At 40.7% G+C, this 24,534-nt stretch overlaps 1 protein-coding gene across 1 annotated transcript in view; it reads right to left on the minus strand.

Moving 5' to 3' along the window:
- si:ch211-186j3.6 (neural-cadherin) overlaps positions 1-23,473 on the minus strand; it is a 361,581-nt gene extending 338,108 nt beyond the window's left edge. Inside the window, exon 1 of the mRNA XM_061737325.1 lies at positions 22,357-23,473. Coding sequence (XP_061593309.1) covers positions 22,357-23,383 — 1,027 coding nt within the window. The 5' untranslated portion in view covers positions 23,384-23,473. The remainder of the gene's footprint in view (positions 1-22,356) is intronic.
- Between the last annotated feature and the right edge of the window lie 1,061 nt (positions 23,474-24,534).

Consider the following 24,534-nt stretch of genomic DNA (forward strand, 5'->3'; position numbering starts at 1 on the left):
GCAACTCCCAACCAAATGAGGAGAAGAAGACACTCAGCTAGCTGTACGTGTAATAGTAAGAGAAATGGTGTGTCTTTACAGAGAAAATCCTTCATTTTGCACAGAGTAGGTTTAGATCCGCCAGGATTAGGGATCGATTAATTGGGTCTGCGCCCAGAGCGAGCGAGCGCGGGGTGCTCATTTATCCCGGCGCGTCCCCGCGGCCGGGGAGGTCGGCTGAGGCTGCCGCTCGGGCGGTAGGCTCTGTCGTTACTGCTGAAGGATGGTAGATGTAGATGCGTGGGCTGTCGTGTCTGCTGGACTGGACTGTTCGGGCTTTCGAAAAAGCATCAGAAAGTAACTGCTGCAGCGCGACCAGAGAGCTGCGGTGCGGGCTGTGCCCGTCGCAGCTGATCAGGCTCGGATGAAACCCGACACACTGAGTCCTGACAACTTATTAATGTAAATAACTTAAAGTAAAATCAAACTAAGTTTTGTCCTCGCTGTATTTTTAAATATGCAACCCGGAATGGACAAATTCATCCTGTTCAGTCTTCCCACTGGGACAAAACCAGTGTCTCATACGTTCAGAGACCGTGGCGTTCAAAGTGCGAAAGTGAAACGCCACTGAAACAAAACAAAGTTTTTCATCAAACATATCCACTCAAGTCTGAACTGAAGTCACAGAAAAATAAGCTGAGCATCTTAAAACACCCATGTTTGGGTCCAGATACAGCTGTGAAGCAGCTTTCTCCACAGTGAACATAATTAAAACTAAATATCGTTTCAGGCTCATCAATGAGCACCTCCACATGCATATGAGAACCTGAACCTTAAATTGTTAAGATGTGTTTATATTAATTTAGTATAAAAATGTGTTGAAACAATTAACAAAGAAAAGGGGAAATTCAAACTGCTGGTAGAGAAATAAAATAAGATAGCATTTGAAAAATAAAATAAAATCTACTTTATTTTTAAGAGAAAAAAAAAAAATTGGCAAATATGTACTTTTTTTAATATAACAGTCAGATGCAGATGTTGATACAACTATGAGGCTACTTGAATATATATATATACACACACACACACATATATATATATATATATATATATATATATATATATATATATATATATATATATATATATATATATATATATATTATGATGTTCTGGACCTTCGCTTGAGTAAATTTTCTCTAAATGGACCTCTTAAAGTTGAATACCCCTGCTATACAGTGTTTATATTTAATGGGCCCCGGGCCACTCTGTACTGAAAAAATTGGGCCCCAAGGTCAGAAAGGTTAAGAACCCCTGCACTAGAGGACTCATTCTTTTGGGTTTGGAACGCTTCATCTGACATTATTACTAGAAAACTTAAAATGTATACGGATTTTTTTCATAAATCCTGCCACAATCCGGCCTCAAGCTCCTTTAAAAGAACAACTACAACTCAAATTCCTCCTGCTCTGTTTCCACACTGAATCCTTTTTACCAACACACTGCTGGAAGTGATTTCACTGTAACTTTCTTGCTTATTTCAGCTTCAAACAATCGTAAACCTCCTGAATCCTTTCCAAACTTTGGCCTAGATTTTCACTAATTTCAACTGACCGGTCTGACTTTGTACTTTTTCCATTGTTTGCATGTTTTCATTCTACTGCAGAGGTGAAAACTTACAGAAAATCGCAGGAATGTGAGTTAAAATATAAGATATAACTGGAAGTATTCTTGTGGATGCAGGCATTACAGAGGTCTAATATAACTGATTTGCAGCTTCAATACCCTGGGTGCCGAAGCCGTTTCAAGCTGATAGATGATCTGACAAACACTGCGGTGCATGGTGCCAGCTCCACTTTTTGTAGTGGCCACTACTATGGGGCATAGATAAGAGATCAGACACTTGTAATACATTATCGTGGCACTGTGTGTGTAAGTGTGTGCTTGTGCGCCTATGGAGAGTCAGAAAGAGTAGTGTCCATCCTTTAACTCTTAACTTGCCTGTCTTTATTCAGATTTACTCATTTCTGCCGGTTGAGATAGGAAATCGATCACGGTAAAGCACAATAATCCCTCCTCCTGTCTACGCGACCCAAACCACTGCCTCAAATGTGCGACTTTCATTTTTTTTATATCTGTCTCTGTTGGATAGAGATATGTTGCGTGTCCTTTGTTTGTGTTTATTCAGACATGTACATCTGCAGGGTTTCTACATTTGTCTGCAAGGAAAACGCAAAGCTACAAAGTATTTGTTTTTTCACATCCATGACTGCTTTTCAACATGCAGGTTTGCATGAGCGAGGTTGTGTGTATGTGTGTGTGTGTCTGAATAATGCTGCTTGTAAGGGGGTTAGAAGCCATATTCAGACACCGTCTATTGATCTGTTTGACAGTCTCCTCATGTCTTTTACACGCCGCAGGATTGCACAATCACTCACATTGATAGCACGAGCCACAGCGAGAGAGAGGGTGAGGAATGCGCGTCCCCAAGAAGTGGAAAAAAAAAGGCAGGCATATATAGTCACGACCGTGGGAAAATGTAATTGGAAAGATCTGAAAGAAAAAGATGGAAGTGCGATAAGGAACCAGCCGGTGTGGAGGGTGGGAGCGATACCACCAAAATGTAGAGGAGGTAGTGTGAAACAATCAGAAGAGAGCAGACGAAAGAAAACACTGGGGGGACTGTGAAAAAGAATAGAAAGAGAGATGCGGTTGAGAAAATAAATCAGTCGATATATATACTGAATGCTCTGCCTGATGTTTTTGAAATATACCGAAGGAAGTGGCCATAATACGTGTGCCAAAAAAAGATGGAAAGAAAACACTTCTCAGTCAGCAAGAAAAATGGAAAGCAAGAGAAAGTGTTGATGCCTATCTGGGATAAACAGAAAAACAAAATAAAGAAATAAGTCGGAAGAAGAGGGAGCTCTCCTGTGTGCTCAGCATATTAGAGGAGGTGCTTTGGGGCTGCAGTTCAACAGGAGGGCTTTACATCACACACGCGTGCACACACAATTACCAACATAGTTGTTTGATCTGAAAACACGTGTGCTGGCCCTCCCACACACACACTTGCAATTACAAAGAGGCAAACACACACACACACAGACACTTATACACACATGCAGACATTAATTGATCCCGCTGCAGCAGAAGCTGGCAGAAAGGCAAGACACGAGGAAGCTACCTTGTGGCTTCTGCCCACACACAAATAAATAGGACTACTCTCGCCATATTATGGCGATGCACACGTCAATTAGTGAGCAGCTGCAGAGGCAGCATGACTTCAGCATGCAGACGACTTCTTAGGAGTAGGAGGCTCACAGGAAAAGATTGTCGACACATTAGCACCAAATTTCTTTTAACAATGTCGTTTTCTTTGCATAAATGTCCCAGAGAGATCCTGTTGCTGCTATTTCACATCAGATTCACCAGTGTTAAATTCACACTAGAAAGTGTGTATGTGTCCACATGTTTTAGTGCTATTTTGACACTGTTTGGAGTAAAATGAGACCTATATTCCATCACGGGTTAGTGCGTTTCTTTTTTGAGTTAGGCATGTTTTCAAACACCTGCAGTGTTATATTGACCACACCCTATTTCCGATCACATGTATTGATCCTGAACACAATACAGTGTTGGAGTAACTTTGGTTCCGTGTTAGATAATTAACTATTTTAAAAGTGTTAGTGTAGATAACAGTATAAAAAAGTGGACGTATATACACACTGTCTCGTGTTAGTTTAACACTAGTGATTTTGCATCGATACTGGAGAACAAAAGGAGAACAAAAGAAGAGCAACATTTCCTGAAAAACCTTTATCGGTATGTGTGTACAGATGGCTGGGCTGCCGGGGGCAACACATCAGGTTATTCATATGCATACAATGTTCAGTACGTTTAATCAGTGAACATTTTTGTTCAAAACAATGAATTCAATGATACTGTTATCTCTGATTCTGCATATCTTCAATTACTGTCTCCATCAGAGCTCAATTCTCCCTGAGTCATTTTCTAATTCTCATTGCCAGTGTTGGCAAACACTTTAACTTTCCTGGGAATTAAACAACTGGCAGCGCGCCTGTAAGATGTGGAATAACAATCCAGTCTTCTGATCACAAGAACGGCAAACAGACACCTTGATAACAACACACAGAACCAATTCAAGGGGACAGTTTCATTTGAATTCATTTCCGTTTGATTGTTGTGCTATGAATCCACATTTCCTAAAACCTAGTGCTTATCTTACAAAAAAAACATTAAGTCCGATACAAATGAGTTGCAGCCATGCATTACCTCGGGTCCATGACTAAGTTCTGTTTCTATAAGGCAAGATTGCTCATTGTTTATCCCAAGTTATTTAAATATGGATCATATTGTAGAGTTGAGTCACTGACCAAGAGCCTTACACGGGCACATGACTGATAAGAGCTGACAATCCCATTAACCTCTGGATTTCCTCCATAACTTGAGGTATACGCAATCATTAATCCTTAAGGCATGACAGGGTGAGACGTAGCCTACTGGAGCTCATCGTCTAGTTCTTAAATCACAAGTGCTAGAAAGACACCTAGCCTGTAAACAAAGCAATACAACCCTGTATTAGTTCTTAATTCTCTTTTTGCAATGTTTTTTTTAGTTAAACCCTGTTCCTCTGCACCAGTTTGATAAGTCTCACTTTCTATTTTAAGCTAAAGAGGTTGAACTTAAAATCACTGCCAACAGATAAATCCTATAAATGACCATTTTTATTTAATGCATCTGCATATAAATGATTTGCTGTAGTCGATGTTTAGAATTTAGGACCGACAGACATTAATTAAAAACATAATTTTAAAAGAGACAAAAAAACATAGGAGAAACTTTTAGTGTCAGTTTGCTTACAATACTGAAGGCAAAGCAATTTACCATCTGCTTAGTCTTTGCAGCAAACACTAGAGTTTCAAAACTGCAGGAAATGAGTTCATTATGTCAGTTTTTAATGCAAAATAGCAATCCTTGTTACGCTTCCATTAAAATACTTAAATGTATCATAAGTGGGCTATGTTTCCGACAAGTGTCAGAGGTGACACTCGAAACCAGAGAAAATTCTATTAAAATGACAACATTTATCTAATTAAGTGAAAGGTGACTGGAGGTTTGGAGTGGCTCAAACCATTGCTGCCAGTCCATCCATTCATTCATCCATCCATCCATCCATCCATGCATCCATCCATCCATCCATCCATGCATCCATCCACCCATCCACCCATCCATCCATCCATCCATGCATCCATCCACCCATCCATCCATCCATGCATCCATCCATGAATCCATCCATCCATCCATGCATCCATCCACCCATCCATCCATCCATGCATCCATCCACCCATCCATCCATCCATGCATCCATCCACCCATCCATCCATCCATCCATGCATCCACCCATCCATCCATCCATGCATCCATCCACCCATCCATCCATCCATCCATGCATCCATCCAACCATCATCTATCCATCCACCCATCCACCCATCCATCCATCCATCCATCCATCCATCCATCCATGTTCTATACCTGTTCCATCCTGCTCAGATTTGAGAATGGGTCTGAGTCTATCCCTCCAGTTCACAGTACAGGGTGCTATAGTCAATAACAGGTGCTGACCTTTCCCAACTTACTTTTATTTAAAAAAAAAGAAGAATGAGAAAAAGAAAAAATAGGAAAATTATGTCAAAGCTTTGCTAAGTCCCAAATCTTATCCAAGGAGACTGAACAAGTCTCTTCCACAATATACTGCTTCCAAACTGCTTGAAATTACCATGATTTTCTTCCAGGACTTAACAATATCATCACGAAAGATATTTATACAATTCCTGCCTAGTTCCAAAATACTACAATTAGACAAGAAGAAGCTGTCCCATCTTCAACCATTTTTGATTTTTGAAGTATTTTTGTTGGGTGGACAGAAGTCGCGAGATAAACGGTGTGCAAAAGAGGGGCTGAAGTAGTATAAGAAGAGCAATATAGAATATGTGAACATAATGAGGACTCTTTACAAGGATGTACCTTGCTGTACATTGCTAATGCTGCCAGTTGCATCATCTCGTGTTCTCAAGCTGGTACCATGCGCATTAAAGAGAAGAAATTAGTCATTTCTCTTTTAGACTGCATAGATACGTCTCTTCAGTCTGACTGCCAGTGTTTTATTTTATTTTATTTTTTATTTTTTTAACAGCAGCAGTTAGAACTAATATTATATTTCATCACATGTTCACCTGTTGTGGTGTGACTGCTTTTCGCTGGATGATGGTGCACCTCAGCTTGCTGGCTATAAACCATTCAGGCCGCAATGACAAATGCCTCCATAAAAGTACCGTCCCCTTAATTGATTCAGTAATTCAATAATTGTTTACAATGTGCATTATGTGATCGATGAGAATGGTTTCTTTCGGTGTCCTGTAATGACTGGACCTTACAATGGAAATGGCTATTATGTGCATTAAAAGATAGAAGAATTCATCTCTCCACTGCAGATGAAATGTTCATTTAAAGACTTAACCCTCCAACTGTGATTGAAATAAAAAGGAGGACATTATATCTTCCTTTCCTTCTCATTGGAGGGTGTGACTGTGAAAATAAAATAAAATAAAAGTTCCTGAGTGGTTCAATGAGAACATCTGCCTTTCTGGGTTTTAGGTTATCCTATTTGATGGCAATCAGCAAATCAAAATGTTTAATTCAGTGAAAGATATAATACATACAGTAGACATGGTGACTGGGGAAATTCTGTTAAACAGTGTACATTAATATACAATGTCTGGATAAAAAAAGAAGTCACGCGCTCTAAAACTCTTTTATTAGACTATTCAGATTCATGTCATTTATTAACATCAAGAGTTGCATTAATGTTTCACTACATTTTTCTATTGGTGATGAGAGTTGGGATGGTGGGTACAGTCTTCCCCAGCACATCCCCAAGGTTTTCAATGAGATTTACGGAAAGTTGCCTCTGTAATACAAGAGATAGGAGCCGCCCTAGTGACCCCAAAGCTGCATTTGAATGCAGCTGGATTTACATACCAACACCCATGCTCCGTCACTGCCATCTGTTACAAGGTGAGTTTGACAGACAACATTCAAAATATCAAGTAAATTAATATCTATGATGTGTTGTCCCTGTGATGCTTGAACTTAACATTTCTTGTTATTTTACCTGGAAAGTAAAGCTTAACTTTTCTCTTCTGGTCCTGTTCAGAGGTTCTTTCCCTACTTTCTGTGGAGAACACAATGGTATCTCAGGTGGCAAAGACCGGCCCACACTGACCTTCACAGGGGAGCTACAGAGGTGAGATAGAAGCTAAATGTGTGCTGTTGGTCTTTTACAATGTTCAATGTATTGTGCAGAAAGGTGAGAACACACCTTAGAATAGGCCATGTATAATATAATAGTCTACTTTTATAGAGGTGCTATGCTAATTTGCATTTTCCCTTTAAATTAAAGGAGCATGAGGCAGGATTGAGGCAGGATTTATGAAAAAAATTCGTTAACGTTTTAAGTTTTCTAGTAATAATGTCAGATGAAGCGTTCCAAACCAAAAAGAATGAGCCCTGTAGCGCATCTCTCCGTTGCCTTGAACAGGCTGTGTGCCGCAAAATGTGCTGCAGTGCTGGGGCCGAATTTCCCGCACTGGGCTGTGGATGTGACGTCACATGACGCTGCATGTACGTTCTCCCCGTTCTCCCGTGCCGGCTTCACTGTTGGCTGCAGTACCCCCGACGGCTGTCGTGGTGAAGGGTGGCGCTATAGAGTCTCATTTCTTAAAAGGAGCCTCATGCTCCTTTAAATGAACACATAATACATAAAATATTTAGTTTTTATATATTAGACAATATATATTGTAAAGCTGACTTATACCCATCTCCATATTCTGTTAAATTGATCCATTCATGTTTTAGGTTTGTGACACCATCTTAGGCCATGGAAAAGACCGGTTCTCCTTCACCAAGCATCTGATCAATGCTGCACTGCTACAAGCAGACAGAATCCTGCACTACAACAACCCTGAAGCAGCACTGAACAACACCACCATGGACGTTTATCTTTTGCGGAACAAGAACAAGTTGAAAACTGAACTGGGCCTCATCTACAGCAATGATGAGTTCTGTGGCTCTGTACCAGCTCTTCATGGGGAATAACCTTCAGGACTTCTTCTCAGAGACTGTGGCTCTGCTCAAGATCATCATCCCAACTCCTATGACTACAGCTGTATCTGAGAGGCACATTAGTACATTATTTGCTTGCTTTTTGGTATATGTCCATTTAGGAGTTTGGCATAGCAGCCCCCCCCGAGAAAACAGTCGCTACTGGTCTGCGATATGTGTCCATGAAAATGATGTCTTATGGTCCCTAAACCAAGACTGAATCATGGAATTGTCAACAGCAGAAACCAGGTATAATGCCTACACCCCCCGCTGCATCAGCAGTAGAGGTGGGTGCAATTCATCGATGTGTCGATGCATCGCGATGCGTCACGTGACGATTTGAATCGATTAATTAAAAAAAAAAAAAAAATATATATATATATATATATTTTTTTTTTAAAGTTATCCTATCCAGATTTCAGACTGAATAAGCTGCTGAATCATTTCATTTTCAAGAATGCAAATTTCTTATTGTTCACTTGAAATATGGCAGATATGTTTACACTAAATAAATTTGATGTAAGTACATATCTGGTTTACTTGAATTAATGAACTCATTAAATCCAGGGCTTGACCGTTTTCAGTGTTTTCCGCCAGTAGAGGGGGCTCTCATGCAAGTGCAGCTTTCCCTGGTTAAAGTTAAGTAAGTCAAAGAGCAAATGTTTACATAGTAATGAAATAAATTATTTTGTGTCTTTGAAAAATACATGTCAAATGTTCAAAAAACCTTGTTATTTGCTTAATGAGTGTTGTTAGAGGAACTGAGTTAATTGATTGGCTATTTATTTACAAATGTAGCCACAGATGAAGACCAAATCAATCTTGTATGGAAAAAAGCATTAAAAATCACAATAATCGAAGAATCGTGGCACCAATAATCGAATCGAATCCACAATCGTTATAATCAAAGAATCGAAGAATCGAAGCTCCAATAATCGAAATCGAATAGTGAGGTACCCTTGTTTGCACACCCCTAATCAGCAGAGCCAAGATATATCGCGATGGACAGCTCCCACCCTGGCTTTGAACTGTTTGACCTGTTGCCCTCAAGGAGACGCTACAGGTCCAGGACCAGGACAAATAGATTCTTCCTGAAAGCCATCGCCACCCTAAACTCTAACATGGCGTAATTACAGTCCGACTTCAACCCCACTCCAGCTGGACTTTGTGCAAACATTTTATGTGCAATAACAAAACCTCCTGCTATTCTATCATCTGCATACCCATCACTCTTACATTTTTGCACATTAAGTATTTATTATTTTTACTTTTTTCTACTCAAATGTACGTCATATATTACTGTGTTGCACTGAAGAGGGAGATGCTCTAGTTTCACTGTACATGTATAAATGCCAATAAAAGGCATTCTATTCTATTCTATTCTATTCTAATGGCTGCACCACTTCATCAGTTTCCCCTGTTGTTCCAGTCGCTCTGGGAATAATTCAGCACTCACCAGACCACATGACTGTTCTTTCCCTTTGGTCTAACCTTTATACTCCCTAGCAAATTAATTACTGTAAGTACTACTGCTGATGTTCTTTCATTAGATTTCACCAGATGTTTAAGTAATGTCCAGACACAATCATCAATATTTTTTTCTAACTGTGTTTCTTCCTGGAAGATTATGGTTCACCCTGAGCCTTCCAGGTTTTATCAACGCACTGGAGAGTTCATAACCCAGTTTTAGTAGTTTCAATAATCTCTTCAATTTCTTGTCGTTTTTTCAAAATATGTGGCCCTTCTAAAACAGAGCAACGTGTTTTCCCACAATCACAAGAGGCGCCTTACACAAGACCTTGCAAAAACCGTGACATTTTGATAGGGGCAGTTTGTGCATATTTAATGGGTTAAAGTAAAGGGCTATAACTAAAGGGTTACGATTTTCACTTCACCAAGCAGTTTTTTTTTAATGGTGTGATTGTCTAAGCTTTTTGTAGCAATGCAGAGGAAGATTCTTGGATTTCCAAACATTCATTTTAAGATTTTTGGACTGTTAGAATTTGAAATAGTGACATTGACATCAAATGCGGAAAAGCTTTTAGGCGTGAGGCTCCGTGTTGATGGACTGCAGGTCATGGCTGAATTAGGCTGTGTTTATCTTTCCTTGAGTATAAACTGAACCATCTTATCATGGTGTTAGCTGTGGCAACACATGCGTCTCTATTTTTAACATATTTTTTCTACTGTACTTTGTGCACAGCAAAGCGAAACATCAACAAATATGTGCAGCAGTTTCACTACAACTGTCTTTAACATCCAGGTAAAGAAGTTTCTTGAAGAGTTGCATTCTGTGTTTTATGTTAAATTATGCTAAAGTCTTCAGGTTATCTGGCGATGACAGATACTTTTGCATGTTTATCTTCAATTACTTCAGGCAGATTAGCTGGAAGAATGTATAAAACAAGTGTAACCCAAGGTTGGCCCGGTGAACAGTGAGCAGGTGAACAAATTAGCCAATCAGTGTGAATATATCCGGGTCAGCCTGGGGTCACTTCCTCCATCCACTTGGTGATCAACGCTGGGTTGGTGCAACGTGGGCAGACGGCGATCTTAATGGCACTTTAAAATGCTAAATATGCAGCTATCAGCGGTGAGCTACTTTTCTTATGTTGACTCTAAGTCATAGGCTATGTGTTGTCGAGCCGAACTCGCGCTTGTAAAAGGCGCTAACAACCTGCTAGCATAAACAATTAGCGCTTAGCATTTCCATTTAAAAGCCCATTGAAAGATTTGATTTTGAGTTGTAACTTGATTTGGCTTTTTGTTCTAGCCCCGAACGACTAAAGGTTTGTACTTTTGTTTGTGAAGTGTTTTGTGGCACTTTTGGCTTTATTTAAAGCTATTGTAACACTTAAATATAGTGGTTTTCCCTATGATATTTTGTATTGGGTAAATGTTGAAACCATTTTTGAGAATTTAAGATAAGAAATGTTGTACAACTGATAATGAATTTTGATTTAAGAGATATTGATTACTCTTTTCTGACCTGTTTCAGGTCAGGTTTTTTTAGTTGAAACCTTTGAATGGATTTGGACAAAGAATCCCTCTTAAATCCTTGATGGCAAACTACCTTGGACTCAATTAAACCTCCACAACTGGTGGTAGGATCAACCCTTTTTGAACTGAATGAAGATTACTTGACTCTTGTTCCTTGATTCACTGGACAAAGGACTCACCGCTGATAGCTGCATATTTAGCATTTTAAAGTGCCTTTAAAGTCCCGGATATATTCACACTGATTGGCTAATTTGTTCACTGTTCAGCGGGCCAACCTTGGGTTACACAAGACTTGATACATTATGAGAAATGATCCCACTAAAGATGTAACCCATGTAGCAAAACTACCAGACACTTTTGACACCCTTATAAATTGTAAAGTAATTAACTTCACTTTACCAGACCTGTCAGCCATTTAACTACAACTGGAAACTTTATTTCTGATGATAACCAACTCTTGACCTGACGTTTCCCACGTAGCACTTGTTCTCCTCTCAGTGTTTGATCTTCAACTCCAACTGTAGAGCACACAGTCAATCTGGCACATTACCTTCATTCAGTTCACACTCCACAATAAAGTTCAGCAGTTCTAACAGCCTTTGTCGACTTCAGTCGCGGTTCAAAAGCGAGCACAAAGGTTTGGCTTTGATTCCTTTAATGTCTTCTGCTTTAGCTGTCGTTGCCATTTGAATACGTTTAAAAAGCAGATGAATATATTTGTGTACACAGCAAATTTAGCTCAGCGAGCACACCAATTATCCTCAGATAATTCAACCCTCTTCCCGCTACTGTCGGCAAGCTTCGTTCACTTCATCACACCGATACCCGTTCATCTTCACAAATTTGAAATATGTTAATGAAGCAGTCTTTATGCTTATTGATCACGAACATCTTTATACTCCCCTCTGTGCTAACAGAAAAATACCAAGAGCCATTCAATCAAAGAACAATGAAAACAACAGCCTTTTGACAGAACACGAAAGTAAGAATTGCAATTTCAACAAAATACAGGTATTAACCACTGCTGAGCAAGGAAATTAAAAAAAGCAACAAAAAAAACAGATCTCACTTGAATTCAGTGAAAAGAGCAATGCAACTAACAATAGTGAGAGTTTGAAATAACCTTTTTCTATTTTGGTGTCTCTTAATGAACCATTTAAATAGCCAGAAAAATAAAACAGAATACATAAAAGCAAAAATGCAATGCTACTGCAAAATATAAACAGGCAAAGAGGGAAAATAGTTTGGGAGTCAGTGGAAGATCGCTGCGTGGCTCGGGTGAGACTCCTGCATGAAAACACAAACACTCCAGATGATAATCTTAACTTGGTGTGCATGAGCCAAAAAATATGCGGAAAAAACATGTGTTTACTGGATGTGTACTCACTGGTTATGCACACACTTTTGCGCGTGAACAATCACAAATGAGCGAGTTACTCTACGAGACAAACAGATATAAATGCATATCTGTGTACAAAGGATGATGTGCACATGCCGCTCACAGCATTTCCTCACTACCATCTGTTATGACACGAAATGGCATTTTGCCAAACCGGAATGCAAAGTGAATACGTTGTCGTGTTGTACAGTAAATGTGTGTGTAGATCCATGTGTTTGAGCGATTTAGTGCAGCCTGTGTGCATTTTAGGTATTAGTGTGTTCACAGTGACAAGTCCGCCTCCCGCCAGCACACTCCATGAAACCCAGTCCTGCACTCATAACAGTCAGAAAATTGAGTGTGGAATGCTTGAAATCCCCAGTGATTGCCTTCCTAGCCGATGTGGTAGGACACCGCTTTGTCAAGTTCATGGTATCAAAAATATTTTACAGCATTTGATCCTTGACACCAAAGACGAAATAACCATAAAAAAGCTGAGGATAGGATGAATTGGGTTCATTTTGTTTGAAATTAAAGTGAAAATTACAAAGAAGTGAGTGAAAATTACAAAGAAGAAATCATCAATTCCAGTGTTAGAGCTTAGCAACAGTTTCAAATTGGGACAGCATTAACACTGCATGGAAGAACCCTGTAGTACAATCACTGCAGTAGCACATTTAAGTACTCGATTTGGTGATACACACACACATTTTACAGTGTGTGTGTGCGTGTGTGTGTGTGTGTGTGTGTGTGTGTGTGTGTGTGTGTGTGTGTGTGTGTGTGTGTGCATGCATGTGTGTGTGTGTGTGTGCATGTGCTCTAGTTGGGGAAGAAATCTGTGAGATGAGTCGGCAGTTGTCTTGATTAAAACCAGCTGTTTCTCTTCATTTATCCTAATCCTGTCTTTCTAATCAAGTCTTAGTTCACAAACCCACTTGGTTTGTGAAGTCATACAAAAAAAAAATGAGGAAAATCTATCTCCTGGAATATCAAATGTTAAGTGGGTGATAATAATGTTTACCGGTAATCATGTTGAAATTCATTAGCAAATTCATTAGCATTAGAGGTCAAAGTACTGCCATCCAGATTGCTTATATATGTATATATATATATATATATATATATATATATATATACACCGTATATATATATATATATATATATATATATATATATATATATATATATATATATACACCGTATATATATATATATATACACCGTATATATATATATATATATATATATATATATATATATATGTTGGTTTTTTTTGTTTGTTTTATTTTAGAAGTAACAATTAAACATAGAAGTCATCCAGGAATTGATGTTATCAAGTTTTATTTGTTTTTGTAACAGTTTGGTCTGTTTCTGTTTTAATTTGAAACCCGTGTCTTTGTGTTTCAGTTCTGTCTTGACCTCCCTGGTTCCATCTGCCCTGATTGTCTGCACCTGTGTCCTGTCATGGTTTTGGATTTTTGCGCTTGTGTTTTTTGTTAACCCTGCTCTGCAGCGCTTTTGGTTTAATTTTTGTCATCTACCAACTCGTGACAGTTTTATTTTAGAAGTAACAACGAAACATAGAAGTCATCAGAGAATTAATGTTACCAAGAAAGGCCTGAAGTGCTCATTTTCTTTGGGCCTCATAAAGAGCTGGGTGTCATCTGCATATCACTGAAAAGGAATGTGATCCAGTGACTCACATCTGATGACACAGTTGAAGGTTTAGGTCTGGATGGTAGGGGGTATGTGCGCACCATCCCTGCGCCATACAATGAAGCCAGACAAAAAATAATGAATTAATTAAGATGAGTGAATCAGTTTGTCCAATTGAAGCAAATGAGGCAAACCATGACGATGATAAAGGAGAAGATGATACAATAATGCTCCATTTTTCTTATCTGTACATTAGACCCTAATAGCTTAAAGACATACAAAGTTTGGCTATATTCTTTAAACTATTTCTCTTGAAAAGAAAGCTTCAAAAACTTGTTGAACAGGTGTATTCAAAAAGCACTCTGATCAGGATTCAACTTGTTACTGTAACAGGATACTTTAGAATACTTTTCTGTTCACATATATTTAGACAAGATGAACTTTTGTTTGAAGACGGCAGTATGAGCTGTCATCTGCAGGTGCAAATACAAATCTCTTGCTTGTCCAATGTCTAAAGTATAATGTTTTAGCTTCTCTTTTACAAGGAACTGCAATAATACAAACGACTTCATGTAAATTGAGAAGCTCATGAACAACAGCAACCACTCTGAGAATCATCTTCCTCAGTCTTTCCTCCTTTTTTCCACATGAAGCATGAATGTAGATGTGCCACTTCTTATGATCTGTACGGGTTTGTGTTTTCATCTCTTTTGAAATGTATGAAAATGTTTTTCGAGGAAATGACGTTCTCTTTTCTCTGGGTTCAGTACTCGGCTGCAAAGGTGACAAGGTAATAGCTTCATTTGGACAGAAGTAGAAAAACAAGATATGCCACATGAAAAGCTTGACTTGTCCAGAGCGTTCCCTTTTGCACAGCGGCAGACCAGCCCTCAGGCAAGATGAAGACGGGGAACGGAAGACGGATAGTTTGATAAAAAAAAAGCTGCACTCGGCATGTGTTTTTTTTTTTCAAGAAAGGGGAGCTCCGCGGTCAAACAAGGGCCTCTGCGTGTCTAAGTAAATTATTCATTTAGCTAATTAACCAAATGAATCAATGCATTAATTGTTGTGCCAACAGGAGTTACTGCAGTCAAAGAACAGCCTCAAATTGGCTGTTTTAGATGGGCAGGAACAACCTTTGGGTTAAAATTAATGGCGCTTGCGCGATGCTCTTATAGCAGCTGGCACGGTATTAAACGACTTGTGAAAATGAAGGGATTGAAATATCAAAACACACAAATCCTACTCAGGATTTGTGTGCCTGGTAAAAAGAGCAGATGTGCGTTAAAAAGAGTTTCCAGTAAAAAAAAAAAACTATAGAAACCGCTCTTTTGTCATGGCGACGTTCGTCCATTTCCTCAAGAGTGAACGGTGCCATAACCAGACAAAAAGCAAAGAAAAGTCACAGTCACAGGCGGATAACTGGTTTGTTTGTTTACTCACAATGTGAGTGACACAAGCAGATACATGTGTTCAACACGGACCGCAAACACAGACAAGAAATCTCTACCTTATACCCTGACACTTCACACTTCAAGCCTCTCTTTTCTCCCTCACACACGCACAGACACACACACTTTTATCCATCCAAGAATCATGTCAAGCCTTGTCTCATCCTTGCCTCCACTCCGACTAATTCCCTAAAGGGAGAGCAAAAAAAAAAATGAAAGCAAAAAGAGTAAGAGAGCAAAGTGGAGAGGGCGAGAAAGCACAACAGACAGGCAGACAGAGAGAATGAGATGGGATTACAGGGATAATGGGAGCAGATGGAGGGAGGTCAAGGCTCCGGCAGGACTCTCCACTCCATACGGATTAAAAGACTTCAACCAAGCCACCAACAACCAAACGAATGCCGCGTTCCTCATGCTTGAGACACCAAGCTGAGCCCGGTTCACCCCCCCGTGGCCCACTGCTAAGCCCGGAAATGAAAACTTGCTGTCTTTCCGCATGAAGCAGTAAACAGACAGAACTGTGTCCCATCCCAGGCCCTCCTCTCCTCCCCGAACAACAAACTCATAAAAGGTTGTTGGGCTTTTAGTCTTTTTAAAAGCCATGCATTTAGAAACATTTACGCTTATCCTGCTCTTAAAAGTCTCTGTTAACCTGCATCCTGTTAGAGAAAAAATACATTAAAGGTCAAATTTAGATAAAGGCAGGGCACAATGAACATAAGGACAATATGATATGATGTCTTGTTAATCCTGAAGGCCACTAAGCGATTTCACAACTAATATGAAAACAAGTGCAGCATCCACATGACATGATGGGAAATGTGTCTGATATATGAATAGATCTGTAAGTCATAACGTGCATATTTTGTAACCAACATCATGTAATGTGCATTTATTTTACTGCCCTTTAGTAAAGGTAAATTAAAAACATGGAGGACTGAACCATCACCATAAACATTTGTGTCCAAACAGGCATCGCTGAACATGAGCAACAACATGTAGTGAGATGCTGAATGGGAACGTGATGTCATGAGTAATTGGGCATCAATGTAATTACCATCACATTAGAAGTCACATCTTTACCGAGATTTTGTGTAATCAGAAGAAGGAAACTTAATAAGGTCTAAGTGGAACTTCAGATATTTGAGGCTTACGGTGAAAATGCAACACGATGGTTCGAGTCAGGTGAACAAAAAAGCACACGTTCAAATCTAAAGTTTTATGTAGCAAGCTATCATTAAATCATAATAATCATAATCATCATCATAATACTATTTCTATTGTTATTTTCAGTATTATTATTAACAGTCCCTACTAGCTCTCCAACATATAGTATAAATACAAGCTTATATAAACACCAACACATGCAGTAGCTTATCAACATTACAGATTTACTGATTTAACTAAAGCTAAGGTAGGTGCTGCTTATCGATGTACCCGATTAAACAATCAACACTAAGTGGGAGCACCTGAATAATAGCAGTTTGCTGCTCTCTAGTATTCAGGCGGGTGGTAATACAATGCCAAAGAGGAAACGTATAAGAAAAGGCCTTTACTGTTGCAAAAGCATTTACAAACAGTTTGGGGTTCATCACTTTATACTGAGAAGGCTTTTTAACTACTGGAAAATATTAAACACAGTCATCAATCATCCCAGGGGTGAACATCCCAGCAAGTTCTCAACAAGGTCAGATTATGTAATGTAAAAAGCCTAAGAATTACATATCAGAGTCTATAGACTTGAAAGTTGCATTCGAACAAACCACAAGATTCTTGGAACAATGTTTTCTGTACAGACGGAACCAAAGTAAAGCTGTCTGGCCATAATATATGGTGCAACTGTTGGCAAAAAAACCCAAATCCAATATGTCTGCACAAATGCAGCGTACCTAAAAAGTTGACAGTTTGGACTTGTTTTTCAGCCAAAGGATCTTCCAGTCACTGGGTGCTCCACAAACTCTGTATACCATCTTATCTATGCAGAAATACGAGGCTACCTGTCGCAAGCTTGGGTAAACTGGCTCATAAAAAAGGACACAGAGTTCCAGCAAAAGAGCAAATCTACAACAGACTCACTGAAAAAGAAGACAATCAAGGTTGCTACGTCCCACTCAAACTCCAGACCTCAGCCTGAATGAAATGTGGCAAGACCTTAGCAAGCTGTGCACAAGCAAAGGGCCATTAACCATCAATACATCCAAGGAAAGTTATAAAGAGAGCCCCAAATTACTCCACAATGATGTGAGACTGATAATATGATACAGAAAATGATCATTCAAGTTACTACTGCTAAAAGTGGTGCGGCTAGCTACTGAACTGTGAATTGTATTTGGTTTTTCTATAATATTAAACAATGTTATATGTTTTGGCAAAGCGGAAAAGTGTTTTACTATGTCCTGAGAGGTAAAACCTTAGAACTGAAAGATGGTATGGAATATAAATTCTAAACTAAATACATAAAACAGTGACTCCTTTTGTTACGGGTCTCCGAGGACACTTATTGTAACAGTGAATGTAAAGATTTTTTTTCCCCCACTCCTTTTTTTTACATCAATATTAATGAGTTTAAAAGGCAGATGCAATGACAAAACGCCAACATTGCATGCAGTTAGTGGGAGTATAAAACAGCACTGTGCTCCAGGATAGCTCAAATTACCAGGACCAATAGTTCACATTGATTGGGTCATTCCTGCAGTCAAGTGTTGTTAACGGGAACGAGTGTCTTTGTAGTAGACAAACGAGCACAGTGAACAGATATTGATGGAAGTGCAGACTCAGTATCATTTCTAAACTCTGTGCATTTTTTTTTCCAGATGATACATTATGCTTTTGCTCTCTATATTGAAGACTTCCGTGCTCAGTGTCTCGGTCAATTAGCCCAGTGTTTCATCCCTTCACACAAGCAGTTATTAATGCGAATGTGGCTGCGTGTCAGCTTTGTCTCTGTGCTCTCATGGTGGATGAGCAGCTGATAACTAACTTGCTGGCATGATGGCCGTTTAGATGTGGGGCTCGTCCCTTGACATCCCAGGAGGTGCTGCTGCTGCTGCTGCCGCTGCCAGCTGCAGCAGACAAATCCACGCCGTCCTAATTTACCGAGGAACATGAATCATCATCATCTCTGATGAGTGTCACTCAGTTTAGCCTCTTTTGCAAACACGGTGCACTTTGACACCACTTGAACTCAGTCTACGCAAGCTGGAATTTCTCTGAAAACCTGAGATACAGTGGATGCAATTTGAGAGGATCATCACAAAGGATCCTGAGTTAGAGCCACCAACAGACAACTCTGCACGTGCAGGACATGCAAACTGCTGAAGAGACAATCTACTGATTCTGATAGACAGAGGCACACTTGCCAACGGGGACCAGGCAAATGCTTGGGGCCTGAGCCAGAAGGAGGCCCCCAACAGTGTTGTCAGGTGTCAATAATAATCGTACTTGCACAATAATTTGGACCTCTGTTCAGTGTACACTCAATAGTTGGAAGTGTACGAAGATTTCACAACTCCTCTCAAAAACCTGAGGTGAGTATTTCCTCACAACTGGTCTGATTTGGAATCAGATTCAGAAGATTCATTTGTTTATAATTGTTATAGTTTTGTCATGTTTTATTTATCTTATCCTCACTTCTCTCTAGCACAGACATGCCTCCTGTGCCCCATGCTGTCAGCAAACCTGTTTCTCCTTCGCCATTTTTACGAAATATGATCGTTTCGGGCCCTCTGTGCAATAATTCGGTTTTGGCTACCTGGCAACATTGCTGAGCAACCTTTAATCACAACAGAGCAGTGAGGATGAGGAGAATTTGCAATGACAGTGGTTGGCCAGAGGAGAGCTCCCTAAAGGGGCCCCGCCGCGACCTCTTGCTGTGCATCTTACTAAACAGACCTGATGAGAGCAGGTATATCAAAATGAAGAGAGGCTATTCATCTGGCAGTGACAAACAAAAGAAAAAAAAACAGAAGGAGCAAAAAAAGACATAAAAAAGTGGTAAGTACTGCAGATAATGCAGATAATACATAACCTACTTTAGCTCAGAGCAGCTCAGTCTGTCCTACTAATGTTGAGTGTAAAGACACCTGCAATCAACTTGTTTACTCAGCTCGCAGGCTGAAGATAAAACCGCTATCTTGGACAAAACTTATTCGTCAGCTATCAAATCAAAGCTGTGTCCAATTAAACTCAACTGTCAAGCTAAGAATGCAAAGTCTGAGAATTAATTGGCAAGAAATGTAGAACATGTGCTCCTAAGGTGCACGGATGGAAGTAATCAACATTGTGTGCCGGTGGTGTTTGTATTTTATTATGAAACAATACAAATGTGCACTATTAAAAAATGTTTTACTTTCACGTTTTTCATTAGTGGAGGTTATCTTATCATATAAAGTTGATTAGTTAGTTGTAGGGCCCCCTTGCAAATCTTTGGCTAAGGCCCCAAGAGACTTTAGAACAGCTTCTGCTAATGGGTTTCCTCACACTGCAAAGGCTGGACTTCAGGATGCAGTGCCTGACTATGTTCCTAATTAGTAAGGTTTCACATATGTTTTGTCTTTGCAATCAAGGAATCAAGGATTGAAATCAATGCCCAGTGACAGCTGAGGCCAAAAATGAAAAAATAACCTTTTGGCAACATTCATTCCCATTTTTGGTCTGACAAAAATGTTCTCTGGTATTTGTAATTTTGTCAGTATTAAAACTCATTATTGAGGGCACAGTTCACCAGCAAATGTTTGAATAGGCTTGGATGTTTATATTTCAGTATACAAACTTTTTACATTTAGAGTCTCAGAGGCAGACCAATTAATCAGCTGGGAATAAATAGTTTGGCCGATTATTGGTCCTTTAGAAAAACAATAAAGCGGTCAGTCAACCTATAAAGAGTACACAAAATCAAACCACACTATCTTCAGAATAAAATATTTCCTCAAGCAAAAGTCACTATTTACTGCAACCTGCCTGGCATAGATGTACATATTTTTAAGGAGACTGTCCTATGCAGATGTTTGCAAAAATGAGCGATCCAGGTCACATTTTCTGCCGTACAGAAGATTCTGGGAAATAAAAATGGATGTCTCTAAAATTTTGACTTAAAAGATTGTTTAAACAAGCAAAAGTGGGGCTTTTTTCTTCATAGGTCATAGAAAATGCAGTCCAGCGAAATCATATTTTGTACAAATTATATTTTGGCACAACTTGCTACTGAGATGGAGCATGACAAAAATGTGCACTCCAACGACCAGTCTGGGCACCCCCCCCCCTCTCTCTCTCTCTCTCTCTCTCTCTCTCTCTCTCTCTCTCTCTTTCTCTCTCAGTGGCGCCACCAGGGGGGGGCCAGGCCCCCCCCTACAAATTTGCTGGCCACCCCAATTGCCTCAATAAAAAAATTAAAAAAAACACTTGCCGATCACATAGATTCTATTGGCAGTTATGTGTTTCATCCCAAATCATTTGGGTAAAATGCATATCAGTAGTTGTTTCTTTAAGTATTTCTGAGCCTAATAATAATACATATATATATATATATATATATATATATATATATATATATATATATATATATATATATATATATATATATGATATATTAAAAAAAAAATTATATATATATATATATATATATATATATATATATATATATATATATATATATATATATACATATTTGTTATATATGTTTTTACCAACATGGTATTAACCATTAATATATATGCAGACAAGTTAGAAAGTTAAAAAAAAAAAAAGAATTTCTGAGCCTGTATACTACAACAGTATGATAAAGTCCTGTAATGATGGCTTTTAATTTTGGTGTCCACACCAAGAATTTAAAGGGGGCCTATTATGAAAACAAGTTTTCTCTTGCTTTAACATATATAAAGTGGTCTCCCCTCAGTCTGCCAACTCAGAGAAGGAATAAAGCAACCAAATTCTGCAGTGTCTGTACAGCCGCCTGGATGAGCCGTCCAGTCTGATGTGGCTTCTACGAGCCGTTCAGATTCTGCTCCCGATACGTAATGACGGAGCGATTTACATACAGTAGGTTGGCCTCCGATGCGTGAAATCACACCCACAACTAACTCCACCGGCCGGAGCTGCCGCCATTTTTTCGTAGCGGTGTATCGAGTCATTCAGGAAGCCAATCAGCACAGAGCCTCATTATCATAGCCCCGCCCACTCAGAATCCCTCATAGAGAATGAGGTTAGAGAATGGGATGCTAAAGACATGGTTTAGAGGCTGAATTTCTAATTTATTTAGCAAAAACAATCAAAAGCTTGTTTTTAAGACATTCAAGGCCTGTTTAAAATAGGTATTAGATGCCATAATAGGTCCCCTTTAAAATATTGTTTAAACAGTGAGTGACTAACACGTTAACACCGTCCCTTAAAACAAGCAAAAAAAAGTGGAGCTTTTTTCTTCATAGGTCATAGAAAATTCAGTCCAGCGAAATCATATTTTGTACAAATTATATTTTGGCACAACTTGCTACTGAGATGGAGCAGGACAAAAATGCGCACTCCAACGACCAGTCTGGAGTGCGCGCACCCGCCCCCTCTCTCTCGCTCTCTCTCTCTCTCTCTCTCTCTCTCTCTCTCTCTCTCTCTCTCTCTCTCTCTCTCTCTCTCTCTCTCTCTCTCACACACACACACACACACACACACACACACACACACACACACACACACACACACACACACACAGTGTCTTACCTGTCCGGTCCTGCACCTGCACCGTGAGCTCCAGCAGCGGCCGCGTCTCCCGGTCCAGCCGGCTCACTATCACTATCTCCCCGGAGTCCCGGCCCACGCTGACCGGGCAGCGCTCCGCCTCGGGCTCCACCAGCTCGAACTCGGCCGCCTGGAACCTCACCGGGTTCAAGTTCATCACCACCGAGCCGATCCCCGCGTCCTCGGACACGCTGATGAACACCGGGTTGTCCGTGTCGGCCACCGACCTGCTGGACCTGCGCAATTGCGCGTTCCTTTGCGCGTTCCTCTGCACGTTCCTTTGCGGGGCCACCGCGGGCCACTGGCGGGGGTTTATCTCCACATCCACGCTCTTGCTCGTGCGCGGAGGCCACCCGCGGTCCTGCGCGTAAACTTTAAACTTAATGGGCTCGTAAAGACCGAGGATGGAGTCCACCAGGAGGATGTCCCCGGTTTTGGGCACCGCGTAAAAGCTCCCGTTTCTGGGCAGGGCGAAGTAAATGAGCTCTGCGTTCTTGCCGGAGTCCTCGTCCCGCGCAGTGAAGGAGTAGACAGCCGTGCGCAGCGCAGTGGCATCATCCAGACTCAGCTTCACATCCCCACTGGGGAAAGTGGGCTGGTGGTCGTTGGTGTCCAGCACGTCCACCTGGATGGACGCCACCTCCAGGGGAGACGCGTCCCCTTCTTGCGCGCAATATAACCCCAGTGCCAGTGCGTACTCGTCCCGCTCCTCTCGGTCCAGAATCCGGGAGGTCTTGAGTAAAACGTGGCCCCGTTTGTGGTGCGCAAAGACGCGGAAATCCTCGCTGCCGTCTCCCAGGAGCTGGAAGTGCGCGGCGGCTGAGCCGGACTCTCCAGCGGAGCCGCACAGAACCGAGTTGAGCCGCTTCAACGGGACGCTGAGCCCGTTGACCCGCGAGCCCGGGGACGAGTTCTCAAACACATGCCCGTGGAAGAAAGGCACCTGCTCCACCGTCCTGTTCCCGAATACACCCGCAATCAAAAATGGTAAAAACGTGACCCAAATCATGACTGGTATATCTCTGCTATGGCTCGGTTAGAATAAAGCTGCTATGGTGCCTCTACGAAATCCATGTGAGCGCCGGTTCCTCCTCGGGGATGTCTCTCCTCCTCTTTCCCGCTGTGATCCAAAACTTTCATTAAACTGGAACAAAGGCAGCTGTCAATGTGACATGCGCCATACTTGAGCACCGCGCATGGGAAGTTTGAGCGTGTGAGGATGGATGGATGGATGTGCGCCCCTCTCCTCTCTCTCCTCCGCTCCCCGTCTGCTGTCTCTCCAGCAGCTCCGTCTGTCTGAGCGCGTTCCAGAAAACACGGCTTCTTACAGCTCGAGTGCGCGCTTATACCCACGTTTCCTTCCTCGCTCTCTCTTGCGTGCGCTGTTTCCGACAGATCCCGTACAGGCATCTGGCACAAAACAAGCGAGCTGCTCTGCAAAAAGACGCGCAGCTCCCACTCACTCTCTCTTCAGATGGAACATATTTTTTAATTACGACGGAATCAGTCTTATTTGCAACTTCAGACTCGGGTCAATACGAGATTGTCGCATTCAACCAATTGTATTATTATTATTTTTTTTTTTTTTTACCTCAGATGTGGGGTGACTTTTACGCCCCCACTGTTAAAATGAAGTTTATATCAAACAAAAAAAGTTGAATTAACTCGGGCATCTGACACACTCAACAGCGCGTCTGCGTCCTGGATCCGCAGGGAAACGACCTCCCCGCTCCGGTGATCAATGCCCACTCTTGCGCATCTAGATCCATCACTCCTCTTTCCAATAGCACCTCAGGCCACTGGATTAAAATAATGTAAAAATCAATCATCTTGAAGCGTCTCAAGAGAGGAAAAGGGAATAAAAAAAGCCTCACAGCTTAAGGAAAAGGGCTCGGCCACTCCAGAGCTGTCTTTCTGTCACAGAGAAGTGTGTGTGTGTGTGTGTGTGTGTGTGTGTGTGTGTGTGTGTGTGTGTGTGTGTGTGTGTGTGTGTGTGTGTGTGTGTGTGTGTGTGTGTGTGTGTGTGTGTGTGTGTGTGTGTGTGTGTGTGTGTGTGTGTTGTTGTGGAGCAACTGCTGTCGTCTCAAAAGGTCTCTGAAAAGTTTCAGAAAAAGTTCTCATTGAAATAATTACAGTCTTGACTTCAATGTAACAGATATA

Source organism: Cololabis saira, chromosome 2 (assembly GCF_033807715.1).
Source record: "Cololabis saira isolate AMF1-May2022 chromosome 2, fColSai1.1, whole genome shotgun sequence".
Lineage (NCBI taxonomy): Eukaryota > Metazoa > Chordata > Actinopteri > Beloniformes > Belonidae > Cololabis > Cololabis saira.